The sequence below is a fragment of the Curcuma longa genome, chromosome 8 (assembly GCF_044706935.1).
Source record: "Curcuma longa cultivar G26 ecotype Majalengka, Jawa Barat chromosome 8, ITB_CL_G26_1.1, whole genome shotgun sequence".
In the NCBI taxonomy this organism is placed as follows: domain Eukaryota; kingdom Viridiplantae; phylum Streptophyta; class Magnoliopsida; order Zingiberales; family Zingiberaceae; genus Curcuma; species Curcuma longa.
In genome coordinates, this window is record NC_133868.1 from 7,066,803 (window position 1) to 7,085,575 (window position 18,773).

General features: G+C 38.0%; 4 protein-coding genes across 4 annotated transcripts; 3 read left to right on the forward strand and 1 right to left on the reverse strand.

Moving 5' to 3' along the window:
* Window positions 1-200: 200 nt before the first annotated feature.
* On the forward strand, window positions 201-3,033 carry LOC141833312 (putative mannose-1-phosphate guanylyltransferase 3). The gene is made up of 5 exons (XM_074720720.1): window positions 201-288; window positions 1,151-1,280; window positions 1,635-1,697; window positions 1,805-2,044; window positions 2,112-3,033. The coding sequence occupies exons 2-5, from the start codon at window positions 1,170-1,172 to the stop codon at window positions 2,781-2,783; spliced, it is 1,086 nt and encodes a 361-aa protein (XP_074576821.1). The 5' UTR covers window positions 201-288; window positions 1,151-1,169; the 3' UTR covers window positions 2,784-3,033.
* A 2,127-nt stretch (window positions 3,034-5,160) lies between these two features.
* On the reverse strand, window positions 5,161-8,245 carry LOC141833351 (PRA1 family protein A1-like). The gene is made up of 7 exons (XM_074720771.1): window positions 7,991-8,245; window positions 7,581-7,621; window positions 7,384-7,462; window positions 6,078-6,164; window positions 5,911-5,999; window positions 5,759-5,830; window positions 5,161-5,682 (listed from the first exon to the last, which is right to left on the reverse strand). Exons 1-7 carry the CDS (start codon window positions 8,146-8,148, stop codon window positions 5,579-5,581), a joined length of 630 nt encoding a protein of 209 aa, XP_074576872.1. The 5' UTR covers window positions 8,149-8,245; the 3' UTR covers window positions 5,161-5,578.
* Window positions 8,246-12,738: 4,493 nt separating this feature from the next.
* Window positions 12,739-14,428, forward strand: LOC141833790 (uncharacterized). The gene is made up of 5 exons (XM_074721286.1): window positions 12,739-12,922; window positions 13,069-13,248; window positions 13,325-13,391; window positions 13,496-13,556; window positions 14,173-14,428. Exons 1-4 carry the CDS (start codon window positions 12,782-12,784, stop codon window positions 13,510-13,512), a joined length of 405 nt encoding a protein of 134 aa, XP_074577387.1. The 5' UTR covers window positions 12,739-12,781; the 3' UTR covers window positions 13,513-13,556; window positions 14,173-14,428.
* A 2,105-nt stretch (window positions 14,429-16,533) lies between these two features.
* LOC141833942 (RNA polymerase II C-terminal domain phosphatase-like 2) lies at window positions 16,534-18,243 on the forward strand. Its single transcript, XM_074721434.1, has 3 exons — window positions 16,534-16,834; window positions 16,943-17,413; window positions 18,001-18,243. The coding sequence occupies exons 1-3, from the start codon at window positions 16,541-16,543 to the stop codon at window positions 18,241-18,243; spliced, it is 1,008 nt and encodes a 335-aa protein (XP_074577535.1). The 5' UTR covers window positions 16,534-16,540.
* Window positions 18,244-18,773: the final 530 nt, after the last annotated feature.

Genomic DNA, 18,773 nt, shown 5'->3' on the forward strand with positions numbered 1-18,773 from the left:
ATACTTGGCACAGCACGTCCGGTGACTTTATTGTCCAATTGGATCATGCCGCGTCGGATAAAATTACATAATAATTTTTTTTTATGTTAAAAAAATCAATAAAATGGGTATTTTAAAATTAAATCAGATAGGGACTATAAAAGGAGGAAGGGGTGGGTTGAAGTCCTTCGCCTGTCGCCTGCTTCGCCTGCTTCGCCTCGTCTTGCTCGTGGGCCGCGGAGAGATCGGTTTTCTTTCCCCGTGATCTGCGTCCTCCCGCCGGAATCTTGATGAAAAGTTCTCCTATTGGTGAGATTCCAACCCTCTTCGTGCACTGTATCTTGCTTGCTGCTCCAATTTTCTTTTCCTGCTTGTTCTTGGCTTGGATCTCCGGGAGCTCTCTTTCTTTTCAGTGGCGTGTAGTTTGTGTGTGTTTAAGAGTTGGATCTTGAAGTGTGGAGATTTAAGATTGTTGCGACTAGGCTTGTGAAAGATCCGGCGAGTTTATGTTTCGATCTCTGTGCTTCTGCGGTGATTAGGGGTTTGTAGCTTGGTAAGGTGCTCGCAATTTTTATTTGGCAGTAAACTATTTAAATTGACTCCAAAATTGATCTTTTAAGACAATGACCTTGTTCTCGCTTTCTCAGTTGTATTGTTTGGGTTGTTTTCTTAGTTGGTGATAGTTTTGCCTTCTCTGATGCTTGGCTAGATCTGGGTCGAGTAGTCTGATTTTATTTCTTTTTTTTCTACAGTATTTATGGTTTAGCTCTTATTACATTATTTCTTCGTGAATTTATACATATCTGTGAGCATCTGTCACAAGCATAGGTCATGTCATCTCAATTGTATTGGAATCTATGAAGTCAAATTTGAGGGAATTTAGTCTTTAGATCTTGCTTCTCTTCTGAGAGAACTAAGATCAATTAAATTTATTTCAGTAGCAACCCAAGGGAAGAAAGTAAATCACATGAAGCGAATGAAGATAGTTGGTTAGAAAATTTGCCAAATTGTTGGATAAAACCTATGATTGGAGAGTCTAATTCCAAGCCAGTTAGACCACTGCAATTTACTCGTCTCCTTTACCATTGTTTACGTGTCAAATGTTTCTATTGTTTTTAGCCCTGTGGATTTTGCTTGTTTTTGATCTATGAATCTCGCATCTGATCCACAGGGAAAAGAAATTATACACCATGAAAGCGCTCATTCTTGTTGGAGGATTTGGCACCCGCCTTCGGCCTCTGACGCTTAGTTTCCCAAAGCCACTTGTTGATTTTGCTAACAAACCAATGATTCTTCATCAGGTATATGTTTCCCGTCGCGCTCCCTTTCATGTCACTGTTTAAATAAAGAAGATATCAAGATCATGGGATGGAATTTTTTTGATGTTACCTAAGCGCTTGCTTCACTTTTAGTTGAACTGAGAAAATTCAATTCTTTTCTCAAGAATTAGTATCATTTTTGCTTAATTATTTATTATTATCGATGTACTTGAAAAACTTGTTACCTAAGATCTTGTTGATTCATTATCTCATACAACAGGGGTTGTTCCTTTGGAGTCTTGCATTCTTGTGGAGTCTTGCATCTTCTCTTTGAATTCCAGTTGTGTGTGACTCATTAATTGATTTTGTATTACTAATATCTATAACATTGGTCAGATTGAAGCTCTGAAGGATGTTGGAGTTACCGAAGTCATTTTGGCCATCAATTATCGACCAGAGGTACGAGATACGACGCATCTATCCCTGTGCATTGTTATTTTCAGATTCAAGTAGAAATTCATGCCTTTTCGAGGGTCTACACTCTTTGATCTTTGCCTTTTTTTTAGGTCATGATTAGCTTCTTGAACGACTTTGAGGATAAGCTTGGAATTAAAATCACTTGCTCGCAAGAGACTGAACCGCTTGGAACAGCTGGCCCTCTAGCGTTAGCGAGAGACAAGCTAATAGATGGTTCTGGTGAACCTTTCTTTGTCCTCAACAGCGATGTCATAAGTGAATACCCCTTTGCTAACCTAATTCAGTTCCACAAATCGCATGGCGGGGAGGCAACAGTAATGGTGACCAAGGTATATAGTACCCTTCGTTGCGTATTCTTCTACTTTATGCCAATGACTTACCTTTTCTACTTGATAGGTTGACGAGCCATCCAAATATGGTGTTGTTGTGATGGATGAAGAAAATGGTAGGGTGGATAGATTTGTGGAGAAGCCCAAAATATTTGTCGGAAACAAGATCAATGCTGGGATTTACTTGTTGAATCCATCAGTCTTGGACCTTATCGATTTGAGACCAACCTCTATTGAGAAGGAAGTTTTCCCAAAAATTGCAGCTGAGAAACAGCTCTATGCCATGGTCTTGCCCGGTTTCTGGATGGACATCGGCCAGCCAAAGGACTACATCACAGGCCTACGGCTCTATCTTGACTCGCTGCGGAAAAAAGCATCGACAGAGTTAGCTGCTGGCTCTCATATCGTAGGGAATGTCCTGATTCATGAGAATGCCGTGATCGGCGAGGGATGCCTCATCGGGCCAGATGTTGCCATTGGTCCTGGATGCGTGATCGAGCCTGGAGTCAGGCTATCAAGGTGCACTGTGATGCGAGGTGTTCGAATTAGGAAGCACGCATGCATCTCCAGCAGCATCATTGGTTGGCATTCGACGGTGGGGCAGTGGGCACGGATCGAAAACATGACCATTCTTGGCGAGGACGTGCATGTTTCTGACGAGGTGTATAGCAATGGAGGGGTTGTTCTCCCACATAAAGAAATCAAATCAAGCATCCTGAAGCCCGAGATAGTCATGTGAGAGGTGAAACGCGCTTGTTGGTTTTGTTATACCAGCTATTGGTTCGCATGTGTCTTTGCAATTGCAATCACTAATCTTGTTCTTTCACTTTCCTGACTAGTGTGGTTCTTTACCCGAGTGATAGACTGTAGACATAAGTTAAAACGTTGAGCGCTGAAGCTCCAGAGCTTTTAGATTTGCTGCTCCTGTTTATTTTCCTTGGCCTCTGCCCTCTGTCAGATGTAATACAGCACTAAATAAAGGTTATTTCTTGTCAAACCTCTGTCTGAATTGATGTTTGAACAGAATCCTACTTTAAATGAATCAAATGTTATTAATAAATTTGTTATTCTGTTTGATAAAAATTTATTTATATTTGTTTAATATATATAAAATAAATTTGAATGTTTAATTTGTTAATATTGATTAAGGATTATTAATGAATAAAATTTATCAATCAGGTTTGTTAATATGATAAATAATTATTTTTAAAAAATAAATAAATTTATATTATGAAAATTATAAAATTTTTAACGATCAAATAAATTTGACCTGTGAGTTGAGAGTTCAATAACAGCTTTGTTCTTCAACCAAGCATCTTGGAAGCTTCTGACAAGTTTATTTGAATTGCGTCGCCGCTTGAATAATTACGATTCAGTCTCAGTCAGTTAAAGAGATTCTTCTCTGAATTATCACATCACTTTTTGCGTCCCAAATAAATGCGAACTGACTGTTTGACACAGACGTGTGTGAATCGTTGAGGATATGCAATTGTGGTAGAATTGAGGCAATATGCGTCGTAACCAACTGCACGATTTACCTTTTTTTGTGAAGACATCCATTACGAACAGTACCACTTTTTTTTTTAAAGGTGAGACCGTTTAAAGGTGAGAGTCCAATTGAAATCCAAAAATAAGTACCATCTACTTGACATGATTTAAATCGTTATAATTTATTTAGTTTATTTTTAATTCGTTATATAATTTAATTAAATAAATTAAACAAGTCATAAATTGGTTGTGTAATATGATCACTTAATTACAAAAAAAGGTCTTAAATAAATCACATGGCATAATCCGTTTAATAAATTTTAAATAAATACACTATAAAAGTTTAAATAATTATACACAATCTTAATTTATTTAAATTATATATGTATACATATATTATATGAATTGATAGTATTCTAAATGCCCCCGGGGTATAGGTGAGTTGGTTACGACGCAGTAGACTTGCAGAAGAGGACAAGGGTTCGAATCCTGACGAAGCCAGGCAATACCCTCCTGCATCGTAACCAACTACACTTTCTCGATTTACCTCCTCACAGATGGTCGTGGGACTGCTAAGGTGGCGGATCCACCTTTTTGCAGAAGATAGTATTCTAAATAATCAAATATTTATATATTTATAAATAGGTCGTTTACACTGCCAATTACTCAATTAAACATTTATATATTTATAAATAACTCTAATCTGTTACACTAAGAATTATAGATGAGTAATTTGTTTACACTGGATCCATTATTTGTAAGAATTTCCTTAAAATCTATACCTAAAATATATATTATGGGTTAGATTGTATCATTTAAACGGATCGTATCAACTTTTATCACCCTTATTTGTGCCAGAAACCTAGCTATCTATTAGCTGTTGTACTTCCTCAATCCTTACTGGATATCCGGTACTTTAGGTGAGATTCATGCTTCATCTAAATAATCATTTTGAAAGCTGGGAAAAAATTTTAAATTGAGCTTCACTATCTACTGTTTGTTGTTCCCAAAAGTTGAGTGGCAATGTCTGCTCCAACAGCTTGGTTACTGAGACGTGGTACATTTAAACGAATACTCAAGTCGGAGTTTTGTAAATTTGAGTTTTGGAGCTTAGCAGCATTTTATAAAAATGGCCACCAGGATTTGGCTAACACAACTATAGAACATGGAAATCATTTACAAACATTATTGTTGCAAAAAAGTGATAATGTTCACCACAGTCCCCCCTTCACTGTCCGTCTCAAGACCATAAATTCGAACGACCTCCTAAATGGAAAGAACTAATAAGAATATGCACCATGGGAATTCAAACTTTGTTCTATTGTTATAAATTTACTATCTGAATACCAACTTGACTACGTCCATGAGAGCAAATCATTTGCAAACATGTAAATTATTTGTTTACCTTCAATCGTCAATAGATAAGCAATGGCAAAGTTCCCCTCTAAAATTAGAGCTAAAAAAGTTATTCATTTAGAGTAATCACTTATCAGTTTGTACTACAACAGAAACTGACAAGGTAACAAGTCTTACGCCAGCTTCTGTACAAGATTGATTGTATCCTCCAACTAAAATGACCATTTTGAAGGAAAAGCAGGCAAATCTAGAAAGTTTCAAGCCGGATCCTACATAGAAAGATTCAGTTGCATTATGTATTACCCGCAAATATTTATGAACATTTAACATCCATGCATAATACAAGAATAACGTCAGCATATAAGTTACATAGGAGAAGCCTTCTTTGTAAGTTCAACTAGAATTGCTCTTCTCAAGGAAATGAGAAGCACCTCGCCCTACAAGTGTCACAACTAAGAAACTAGACTGTGGGGAAGTATCGAGATATGAATATCATGAAGGATTTATTGCTATGGAGAATCTTGTGTGACTAGCATTATCAAAAGAGGAGCTGAATAACGGTGCAACGCTGAAACGAGATGATGAAATGGTAAGGCCAAACTGTATTTGGGGCTACATCCTTCCATTTTGCACTGAAGACGTGAGAATAAAACTAGCTTTCAGGGAAAATAGTCATCTTCACCTCAGTGATTATAGCTCGCTGTAATTGCGCCACACTGCTCGAAATTCCTCACGGAATGTGTTGAGGCGTGCTTTCAGGTTGGGTGACCTGAAACTTGCATGAAGTATTGTCGCTGCAAAACCCCAATCACAGTGAGATTAAATTAAAATTTCATCTTTCAATAAACGTGAATGTGAACAAGTGCGTACCCAGCAGCCCAATGGTGAGTGCCCAAAGCACTGAAAGGAGGTTGCAAGAAGTCAACCAGAGGATACAACTAGCTGTGACAAGGGTTTAAGTCATAATGCTATCACTGGAAAGTTGTCATTCCAACATTATAAAGATGAGTTTTTGAACTTACCAACTGAGGATATTAAAACAAACACCCAACGAGGCTGGCCACATATATGGATTGCTCTTTTTGTTGATGATCGTCCACGAATTACTGGCCTATGAATATATATGCCATTATATAATTGACTCCATAACAAGCAAGGAAATAATGTTGAAAGAATATTTTGTGTTTACGTGATAGGGGGCCTCAATTTTGCAGCTAGACGGGGAGAAAACTGTCTGACAGCCCTTGTTGTTTTCTCGTTAAAAGTAACAGCAAAGCTGTGGAAACCACTCCATTAGAGAGTAACAGTGCAGAATTATTTACAAGTTACAAGATGGTGTGTTTAAAGTGTGGAACAAAGAAATCATATCTAATTTTCAGTTATGATCAATGGTGGACTAAGATCAACCTCTAGCACAGTCAATTCTATGGCTCAATGTGTGTTGAAGTTACAATAGATACGATATATTAAGATAAACTTTAACCTATCAACATGTAGGAAGACTAGTTGCCCATAATTAAGCTGGATTAGAGTTAATTAATCAAACAAAAAGTTCTAGTAGACAAGCATCCAGAAAGATGCATGCTGAAATGAATTGTAGCACCAAAGGTGAAAACATTGTGCACATTAGATAATCAAAGAAGCCAAACAGTTAGCAATGTGGAAGGTGGCCGATATAAAATTCGCCTGCATTTCTCTAGGGAAAAATAAAATGGAGAGAGATCTAAAGGAGAGATCCAATGTGCTTAAGGTGAAAGATGGAGAGTGGGGGACAGAATTCCAGTTCCATAAAACATCATTCACATTGGATAAGTGACATAAACATGACTATATTCACACTGAAGATGATCTCCCTGCAACTCATGCCTTCCAGGCAACAGAATTTTTATTTTGACTTATAGCTGTCTATACAGGCAGTTGATTTAGTTCACAATACTGACTCTGAGCTAAGCTTTTTTCTTTCTGTTAGAATGTGGCTGTATCCTTAGGCTTCCATTATATATATACATATGATAGAAGAGTTACTCTCGTATCAGCTTCTTTTTTCCAAAAAAAGGAAGGCAATACAAATAGCACGATGATCATTTCTTCCAATTCCCTCTTATCAGACACAAGTGGCCAAACAGTTAGCAATGTAGAAGATGTTTGGTAGGAAATTGACCTGCATCCCATTAGGTAAAAAAGGAGAGAGATCAAATGTGCATAAAGCGAAAATTTGAGAGTTGGAGACAGAATTTCAATTCCATGGTAGAAAGGAAAGCATCCATTTCATAAACCCCGCCATAAAAATAGGTCATAACATTTTTTCATCTTTATAAGAATAGTATGCAAACCAAGATAATAAAAGACCCACCTAAATAAACAGGATAAAAAATATTATCAACTAGTAGTAAGGATCATGTGCTAAGTGATGAACTTTTGTTCCAGTAATGAAAAAAAATTGAGAATTAACTCGTCATAGTTCTGAAGCATCTTAATTATAGGCAGAGCCTTACCTATCATTTAAAAACGTGATGCTTAAACCTGTGAGAAAGGCCGAAACAACAGCAAGAGGCTTCAGAAGAAATCCCACTGCTGCAATAAGAAGTTGGAAAATAGGTGGGCATTAGGAGGGGCATACTTAATATAATAAAGAAAGTTTAACAAATAAATTCACTTAAAAGAACAGACACGGCCTAGCCAATTTTCTTACCAAGCACGAAAATGATCAGGATGAAGTAATTCGTTCTGTAGCTGCAATAAAATTTTGCAATATAAAGTTCAGATAATATTCTTAATTAATAAATCATATTTCAGAATAGGAAAGGGAACTGGCTAGTGTCGATCGTCTAACTGAGACGCCAACGATTATCCGCGAGGAAACAAAACTTCCGCACACAAAAAATCCACCGCGAAAGACATAATTCAGTTAACAATACAGAGAATTCATCTTCCTATCCTAACAATTATCATCTGTGCACGTCTACAATATCTGGGAGGAACTTTAGGCGCAACAATATCCTAAAAAGAACGCACCGTAGCATGAAAAAAAAAAATCAAAACTTAGTAGGCAATCCCAATGAAGCCAAAACGAGGTGCAATTATCTCATCCATCGGCCTTACTAGTAAAGATTGCATTTGAATCGACTGGTCCATTTGGAATAGGATCTAGGGATGGTGAACCGGGAGAAGAACTCCGAGATGGGGCGCGGTGGCGAGGACCAATCAACTTCCCGTAAGGCGTCGATCAGATCCTCCGCGGTCACGCTCCCCCAATCCATACCTCTCTCGACCGACCTCGCTCCCTGGATTGAAACCCTAGAAGTCGAAGCCAAAGCAGCGAGCCTGACTAATTTGGGGAAGAAAAGCTCAACGAGATCAAGGAGTTTCAAAGGTGAGTGGCAGCAATTTTTGGTGCCGTGAAGTAGTAGGATGCCAATTGGCCGGCCCATGCCCGAACCGTCCTGGATTTCAAGGGCCGTAACAGAACCCGCCCCGGTCCGCCTGACCTTCATATTGGGCATGGCTTAGTTTGTGGGCGTCACAGGGTTTGAAATGAAGCATGCTGAAATTATTTCCATTATTATTCTTTTGTTTTCATTGGACCTTGGTGCTTTAGATGGCCAGCTCAATTTGTGAATGGTCACAGGGTTTTTTGGTTTTCAATGTTTTTTTTTTCAATTCTTAGATTACGTTTAGAGAACAAAATAGATTTTAATACTGAGTGCGAGAGATTGCAAGACAAGGAAACTAATTTTTTATAGCACACAATCTCAATTTGCATGGCCAAAATTGTTTTGGCATTTTGTTGGAATTTCCACATGATCCTGTCTCATCAGGAGTTGGTAGCATTTCTGAAATTGGATTAAGGCAATGTATCAGTATTTGATTAAATAATGAATGAACTGTTCAGGTTTGTTACAATGCCTTCTTCACCCCTTGTATTCCCAAGTAGTTGTTTCAAACATTTTGCTTACCTTTTGATATCTGATGCCTTAAACGTTAGCCTTGATTGCCGTGTGATCAGAAAATGTTGGATTTTGCCATGCCATTAAACAATAAGCATAACAAGGCAATCAAGAGGAGAACTTACACCAGAAAAGCTGGCTATTGCCAATGTTGGGGAAGGCAGAATGCAAAAAACGAAAGAAAAACACTTGGAAGAGCATGTCAAACATAGTCCAGACTTTGGGCACTACGTTGGACATTCTTTGTGTTTTAGTGGATTATTTTAATACATTATTTGTAGGTAACAGATAGTCTCTCTCGGATTTACCCAGTATCATTGTTCCGGTTGAGATCATCTCGTAGACTTGTCACTTGCCACGCAGTAGCAAGGTTGTTCGTGCGAAGAAGAAGAGGAGGATGAGCTCCAGGACCTATAAGCACCAATATAATGAGAAGGAAAGTCAGGGGTGTCCATGATGGGTGATTCAAAACACTCCGATGTTCAAATCAGGTTCACGGAGAAAGAAGAAGAAATTTAAAAAAGAAAAAAGTTGCAACTGTGGCTCAATTAAATTCAGGTCGTACCTAAAGGTATATGCATGCAAGATAAGAAGGTTATATAGATGGAAAAGAGCAGATATAGAGAGAGAATTATACCAGCTTATCTTATCGATAATTAAAGAGAATATATGCGTAGTGAGATTTTGTCAAAGGATATATCTTTCATTAATTAAGGAAAATATTGTACAATAGATTGTGTACAGAGAAAATGTCTTATCAAAATATGATATGGCTTACACACAAAAACATCAAGAGATTTCTGTCAATACTTAAGAGAAAGTCGAATATACCATCATACACATGTGATACACCACAACAGAATGATAGCAAAAAGAAAGAATCGACATTTTGTAGAAAATGTGCTGCATGACAAAAATGTCAGCAATGAGGACTGCAACTTTCATCATTAACAAACTTCTTCAACCGTCACAGCTTCACATCATGTAGATTTTGTCATATCTCATAACTTATTGGAGCGGAAGATGTTACACTTCACGAGATGTAGTGTTCGATGAAGTATTTTCTTGGTGACTGTCTAATAGATTTGATTGTGACTGACTTGACAAATGAAAAAGAGATACCTAGTGAAATGGAAGAATTAACCCCTTCCGAAAGGAACACGAGCCTATAGCAAATGTGGGGAAGGGTCTGAGTGGGTGATAATATGAAAAAAAAGCACACTGCAGCAAAATCAAAGGTACCAAAACCAAGAGATATGAAACCTATTTCTTGCAAGAGACTTCAAAATAAAACGTCATCCAAATTGTATAAAGTTTCATGATCAACTCGATACAGTACAAAGGGTTGGTGTTGAGATCAACCCATCAATGGATAAAATAAATCTTATAGATAGGAATATTTTTCTAATCTTATAGATAGAAATAATTTTCCTATCTAAGATATAGATGACGACTTGGTAAGAGATAGAAATAAATGTATAGTAGGGAGCGTTTTCTTTCAATGGATAAGAATGAGACTTTTCTACGGTTATGATTTATTTTTATTGAACGGTGTAAAATGTGTCCCGACTTTATGAACCAGGTCATAATATCCATAACAATCATGATTCTAAAATCCAATTAGGATAAGGATAGCAGTGGATTTTTGACTGTGGAAGTCGAATTGCACTTGGATAAAGGAACTAATTTATTAGTTTATAAGTCCAATTCCTAATTTAAAATTACTTAAAACTCAATTAATTTACTAATGCAAACTAAAATTTCTCTACAACTCATAACTCGCAACGTGTATCTTTGCCACCAAACGAGCGAATGAACAAAGAAGGTGCGACTCCTCCGGGCAGGCAGGCATGGGTTGCAGGATGGCCGGATTCCCGCATCCAAATTATTAGAGGATGGCTGGGGCACACGAAGACCAAGCGAACCGAGAGCATCTCCACATCAACTTGCCGTGGCTCGAAGCATACGACGCCACGCCATCCCACGATACGATATATGCTTCAGTTCGCGGTGGCGATAAGGATAAGCACCGAATTATTGATGCCCGTCTTGTTCCTGTCGAAATCGGTGGGCCAAGAAGCCAGCGCAAACCATCGTGAGAAGCATAATTCATTTGTTGACTGGGATTGGAGCTTTCTTGCTCCCTCTCTCATCTGCTGAGTACTTGAGGATCAATATCGTCGTCGTTTGACCCCATCGGATAAAAGGTTACATCGATCTCGCCAAATTGGCGTCCGCAGAATTGCCGCACAGGCTGTGTCGTCGTCGTTCTCTGGTTGCAGACAGATGGTCGGCAACGGGCAGCCTCTAAAGGCTTATCCGAAGACTATTTTTGAAGGGACAGAGACGGGGGGAAAGCCAAAAGGAGATGAGATCTGTCATTCTTCTGTCTGCTGAAGATTTAACTTTTGGCAAAACTACTAGCTAGAACAACATGCAGGTAGTGAATAAGTTCTATTTTCATAGACATCTGATGAGAAAAGACGAAGTTGATGTGAACGAAGTCAACTCTGGATTTCTAGTTGTTGGTTTTGATTCCGAGAGAGTTGCACTCGGTGTGTGACAAGTCACAAGAGAGAGCGGCGCCGAAAGCCAACTCTCCTCCGTGGTGGCGTTTGTCTGGCGGCGGCCATGTAATCCGCTTTGTTGTATGAAGATTCCTTCTGATTCTTTTCATTTTATCCAAGGACAAATAAAGCCAAGTTGCATGTGACTTCTCTTTCTAAGTTTCCCCAAAGTTAAACAACGAAATTAATTCTATCTTTCAGTGACTTAATCGTTAATGATCTGCATTAATAAGTGCAAAATCGTATCAACAAAGCTAAATTTTCATGTCTTAGATTTTTTTTGGCATATAATCAAACATTTACTAACCTGTTTTAATCATTTAATTTAGCCATTTGTTGTATAATTTTAATCTAAAATGAGTCAAAAGCTTGTTTTCAAATCAACTTATTGAGCACCCGTATTTTTATACCCAACAAACCCAAAAACTTATCAACTCATTGTGGATTGTTTAGGCTATTTCAAGAAGAGATAAGTCTGAATATTTTAGGTGTAAAATGAAGTCACATACACTGTTTGAATCTAAATTAATTGATAATTTAAGTCTAGATTTAGTATCTTATGCATTTTCTATTGTTAGCGTGTTGTATGACAAAATTGCACTCTGGGACATGGTTGAGTTGGTTAATGCCAACAGACTTGCAAAACTGAGAATGCCCCCTCTAGTAGTCAAGTATAGTTTTTCCGATTTAACTCCTCACATATGATGCTGAGATGATAATTTTTTTTTTTTAGCCTCCGGGGCATAGGTGAGTTGGTTACGACGCAGTAGACTTGCAGAAGAGGACAAGGGTTTGAATCCTGACGAAGCCAGGCAATACCCTCCTGCGTCGTAATCAACTGCACTTTCTCGATTTACCTCCTCACAAATGATCGTGGGGCCGACCGTGTGACCGTGTGGAGCCGCTAAGGTGGCGGATTCATCTTTTGAATAAGAGATGATAAATTTTACTTTTAAAGCATAAATATTAATGCATGAACACACATACAAAATTGCAATTCATACTAAATCAACAAGCTATTTTCTAAATGAATTTGTTAAGCATTTCATGCATTTATGTCCTCAATAAGTTGATTCTGAAATGAGCTTATTGTCTATTTTTTATTTTTTAATGATATTTTAAATGGCTGCTGACTTATTTTAAATTGTTTAAACATTTTAGGAGGATGAGGCAGGAATATATGCGCGCCGCCACATGCAGTGGAGTCGTCGTCAAAGTCCATGTGCCGCCGCTATTCAGTGCCTCCTCCCGGTCGCTTTGTTATCTTATCCCTCCTCCTTCACGTGCTCCCTTCCTTCTTCTTCGCCGCGTCCTATTTAAACCTCTCCCCGGGCGATCCCAACACCACATCGAGGTAGTGGCCACAAGATCAGAGTCGGATGGAAGGAGGAAAGAAGAAGTCTTCATCGACGTCCGCCGATGATCTCTCCCCCATCGGGAAGTCTGCGCCTCCTTCCTCATCCAATTTCTCTTCTTCCTCGCCCCGCCACTTAAGCAGCGTCTTCCCTCCTGCGTCTGCGGTACGTCCAGGATTTCGGTTCCTTGGATTGGTGGCCTTGTGGCTTTTCGTGTTGGTTGTTCTTCTGCTTCCTTGTTCCGTGTGATTGAATCGCCAAAAGGAGATTTTTAACTCCCCCGTTGCGCGCCCCTTTAAACTGCGTTGTAGGTGGTGGGAAAATCTCACGGCAACCAATCCAAAACGCAAACGGCGAAGTGCAAGGATGGCAAACCGGTCGTCACCAGTCAATCTGAAGAATCGACCTATTTTGGCTCATCTGTTCACTACGGCGGCCGGGATTTCTATGACAGCTCTGCATCCAACCAACCTTCTGGAGCTCCAAAACCTGTAAGTGAGATTAAAAAAGGATGCTTGAATGACTTTCCGGCAAGGCATCTTACGTTTGAAATGATTTCAATATAAGGATTCATATGACAAGGGAGAGAATTCCAATGATCCCAACGTTGCCGTCAGAGGTGAATGGTGGCAAGGTATGTTCTTGATTCTCTTGCAATCAACTAGCATTGTCTCGAGTCTCTTGCAATCAAGAGCTAATAATTGGTTTGTTCTTTGTTTTAATATCATACTTTATCAGGTTCTCTGTACTACTGAAGATTCCAACTATAAGATAAGCTCTCCAATCAATATAGGAAAAGGTAATTGGAACAGTGGGTTCTGTCGGCATGACTATTAGTAAACTTTTCTCTTCATTTATGTATACCACGAGCAAATGATTATGGTAACTTGTTGAATCTTTTTGTTTGAAAACTATTTTCTGGTAACTTTCATGCGTCAACCAACTAAAAACCTATTTACGTTTAGGTGTACTTTTATTTTATTTTTATATCTGCTATTCTTAGTTGCTGCAAATACGTTTGGACTGAGCAATTTATACTACTACTTCACTATATTAACTTTATTTAATATCGAAATGTTCTATACATGAAGATGAGCAATCTTTTATTATGCCTTTTTGAAGAATTGCAGAGGATTTTTTTTCCCTTTAACAAAGTTCAGAGATACAGACTGAGCGACCCACATCACTTTGAAAAGAACATGATCTTGATGAATTCACCTATGAACATATTCCACTGTGTCTAAATGTTAGATTTTGAGGGTTTTTTTTCTAACTCGATACGATCATTACAAAGGCATTCATCGCAAAATTTATACGATCAGTTATACCGTACCGTTAAGATTAGATTCAAATTTATATGGAGATATTTGTGTATGATATATTCTAACATTTTGCATTCTATGGTGTGGTAACAGGCCTGTTGGTGATCGCTGCTAGTTCATATATGGTCATTTGGTGTCAACTTAAAGAAGCCATGAAGTCTTTTTTTCTTTCTTCTTCTTCTTGTCTTTTCTTTCAAACAGGCTGTCTAGTTTGGCTTTAGTAGGTATAAAGCAACAAGTTGCTTTGGTGTGTCTTCTCGGGTCCGTGCAGTGTACTTGGCCTTCAGCTTTTATTCTCGTGAGGTTGTAAGGTCACTCAAATGAAAAAGCAAGCAGTACTGTGACTAAATATTTTGCATCGTGATCGTGTTAACTGCTTACGTTATGATCGTATGGAATAAAGGTAAACAGAATAGATAATACTGACTGTGACTAAACATGAAACGATTTTGAAACTGGCGTTTGACTCTACGAATAGCGATAGCTGATATTCTCAATTATTATGCTAGCTGTTTACTGATTGTACCATGAAATATCCGATTCTTGTAGATCCTTCGAAAACATGCACTACTTTCCCATTTCTTTCTCAAGTGCCTAGAGGTCTGCATCGACAATATCATCTACCTTCATTAGTATTAATTCCCTTGTAGAATTTTATCAGCAAAGCTGTACAATATTCCATCGTGTCTTGTAGGCAGGATCACAGCAAAAACAGGCAGCCACTAGAAACATCAAATTCATTGCCACGTAGAAGACCATAGATTCACAGGATATTATTGTGATTTGGCATTAGGAACTTCACGCGAAATTTGCTCATCGCGCGCATCGTCAAATGCCACATCAAAATATATCGTAGGATCGATAGCGTCCCTCAGATTGTCTGAAAAGCATCCACTGCCCCCTGAATGCGCAGGATAAGGATGTGGAAAGCAAAAGAGAGGATTTTTAATAGGAAAGCAATCAGGTCAGCGCAGAGAGATCAGGAGGCTCTTGCGCACAGACATGAAAAGTCGCCGGTGTAAAATATACGCATATCCAGTGAGCAAGGGAATAGTTGTATCCAATCAGAGTCCCATTTTTTTTTTACCATATTTTTAGGTGGAATTAGCTATATCAGCGGCCCCACGTAATTAATCTCATGTGAAGAGATAAATCAAAAAGTTATAATTGATCACGACGGAAAAGGACATTGTCTTGACTTTATCGAGATTCAAACTCTTCCACTTCTACAACTCTACTTAATCAACTCAACTATGCCCTAATGCCTGAGAATTCCATTTTTTTACCATAGTATTATAGCTCCGGAGTCATTTAAGAAATTATTGTTAATCAATATATATGCCTGGATTAATTCCCGTCTCACATGGATTAGATTTGATCTCTACTCTATAATTTTTATTTTCATAATAATTTTATTTAAAATTATTCACATGCATTTGAGATCGATCGGCAAAAATTCAAGGGACATTCATCTATATTTTTATTCTGAGAATACTTTTAATTTCAACATTATTATAATAGATAACTAGACTAACCGGCCACAACATGTAATTTTTTAATATATCTGTGGAGCTGATTTTAGAGGGGTTGTTGAGGTAACGAATTTATTTATTTATAATAGCTATTATAATATAATATAATATAATATTTTATTTTAATCAAAATTATTATATATATATTATTGTGTTAAAGTATTCTTTATCAACTTATCAAAATTATTTAAATTCTATTAAAATTATTTTAATTTTTTTAATAGTTATTTAATAGCTACGGTAACCATTAATCCAATACAGTTACCATATTATAGTAGCTCATATAAAAATTTTAAAATAATTTTAATCAAGTTAAAATAATTTTATTAATTAATAAAAAACCTTTTGATATAATAATTTTGATATTTTATCAAATTTTAGGAATATTCTTGAGATAAAAATATGAAAGAGTATTTTTATAAAAGAGATATTCATTTGATAATTTATTAGATTTGCCGTGTCATACAAGTTTGAATGTCTATTTTTTTTAAAACTAAAATATAGTAAAAAAATTAATGAGAAATATTATGAATAGATAGCCTGAAACCTTTCCGATTTAAAAAATAAATTTCGAACAAATGCAAGAAAGGTATTAACAAATTTTGTAGTACTTATAACCACAACCATGTGTGCACAACCGGTATAGATAGAATTCAAGGGCCGTTGTAGAAACTTATACCAACGGAGCAATTCTTACCACCGTAGCACCGTTTGCTTCCGCGGGCGACTGAAACGTCGTTCTCATCGGCCCAAATCGATCGATCGAAGACTTCAAAACCACGTTGCTTCGAGTCGGCGGGCGTTAGGGAACACTGGCACGAACAAACCCTAGTTTATTTCCTCTCTCTCTCTCTCTCTCTCTCTCTCTCTCTCTCTCTCGCTCATTTCATCATACGCCCGCGGCTCGTTCTGTGTCGGTCGTCGACGCGATGACAAATCGTCGGGCGGGGATTAGCTGCAAGGTGTACCACGGAGATGTTTTCCTCGGAGACGCGGAAGCTTTTCCGACGACCAACGCTAGCGGCGTCAAGGTCCAACCCTTGCCCTTCCTCGGCGGCAACGAGATACGCATAGATCACCTCTCGCCTCCCAGCGAGCGTTGCCCTCCTCTCTCCGTCCTCCAAAGCATCAACCCTTTCGCTGTCCGTTGCAAGGTCCAAGCCAAGTCGGTCGCTGAACACCCACTTCGTCGCCTCTACCTCTCATGCTTTAGCGAATTCAGGGTGTGTATGTTTGCCCTCCTCACTCGTCGTTTTTGTTTATGAACACTCGAGCCTATCGTTTGTTTGGTTCTGTTCGTGTTATTTAACTCCCATTGCCTGCTTTTGCAGAGTGCCGTCGTGGTCACCGGTAATGAAGAGCTGCATCTGGTGGCAATGCCGAGCAAGGTGGAGAAGGTATCTTGCTTTTGGTGCTGTTCGGTTCAGGCCGGGCTATATGCATCTTGTTTGGGCATGCTCAACTTGCGGTGCCTTGCCATTGTTTTTGATCTAGATGAGACGCTCATAGTTGCCAACACCATGAGGTCATTTGATGACAGAATCGAGGCCCTCTCTAGGAAGATAGATGGTGAGAAAGATCCACTTAGAATTTCAGGAATGTCAGCTGAATTGAAGCGATATGTTGGGGACAAAGATTTCTTGAAGCAGTATATAGAGACGGATACTGTTACTGACAACGGGTGGTCGATTACTCCTCAGAACGAGGAAGTTCCACCAATTCCTGGTGTTCAGGAGAGAATTACTCGGCCTGTCATAAGAATGCAAGAAAGGAACATCGTCTTGACTCGGATCAATCCTGAGGTTTACTTCTATGTATTTACTTGTATCGTAATATTTGGGTTCTTTTACTAGTAGCTTGTTGAGTGTTTTATGATAATTTTTCAAACTTTTCAAACCAATATTAGCGTACCTTGTTCCCTGGAAGTTGCAGATCTTAACCACTTAGAATACCAACCTCATTAAGGGTGGATAATAACCATTCTTACAATGTTTCTAAGCTCTTTTCTTTGCTCACTACAATAAATTTTCCCTAAAACAATTTCATTGGTTGTGGATGTTTAACATTCTTCTTGTACTCTCTGATCTCGTATGTTGATTGTCAGATGCCAGGGAGAATTATTTACCTTTTGAGTTGTGAAATATGAATGCCAAGTCAAAATTTGTTTAGTATTTGTCTATGCTATTAAGGGGACTTAAGATGTAATCTCCCTCTTGCTTGATGGTTTTGTTTTCTTTATTCACATGGTGTGCTCATTACTCACAAATGTAATTTGATTTCTACACGTGCATATTTTTTCTTCACATTTTCAGAATGCAGACTAGCGTTGTAATTATCTAGTAGGAATGCATCCATTTTGTTATTCATAACTGATGAAATGCTTCTACAGAACCGTGATACTAGTGTTTTTGTAAGGCTAAGGCCTGCATGGGAGGATCTAAGGAGCTACCTCACTGCTAAAGGGCGACGAAGATTTGAAGTTTTTGTCTGTACAATGGCTGAAAGAGACTATGCTCTGGAGATTTGGAGGCTTCTTGATCCAGATTCTCATTTGATCAGTGCGAAACAACTTACGGATCGCATAGTATGTGTAAAATCAGGCAAGAATCTCCTCATAGATACTGATGCTTAATTCTTATACGATGACTTGATGGTCACAAATTCGAGTTGCGGAAACAATTTCGTGCAATGTAGGGTAAGGCTGCGTACAATAGACTTTTATCCGGGACCTTGCATTGGCAGGAGCTTCGTGCACTAGTCTACTCTTTTTTGATGATAACATATAGGAACATATTTGCCATTTTACTTTGCCAAACTCGTACTATAGTTTACTATTTTTGTTTAACAAGCTATATAGAAAGTTCTTTTACTGCAAGATGCTCTTTGATGAATTTTCCTTCATGCAAACTTTTTCTTCAATCTAATTATTCAAAGCCTAAAATAGTTCTTAGATTTTAATGTCTACTAAAGTTTAGAGTCTCAGTTTAAAATTTATTCCACAATAGAAATTTGGCTCAATATTCAAATACTAATGCTAATTTATCCATGTAAATTCTGTGATTTTACACTATCCTCCTGCATTTAACACTATACATGCAATTTGAGTATGCTATTTTCAACTTATATGTCCTTATTCAAACAAATCTTTCATTTGTCTATACT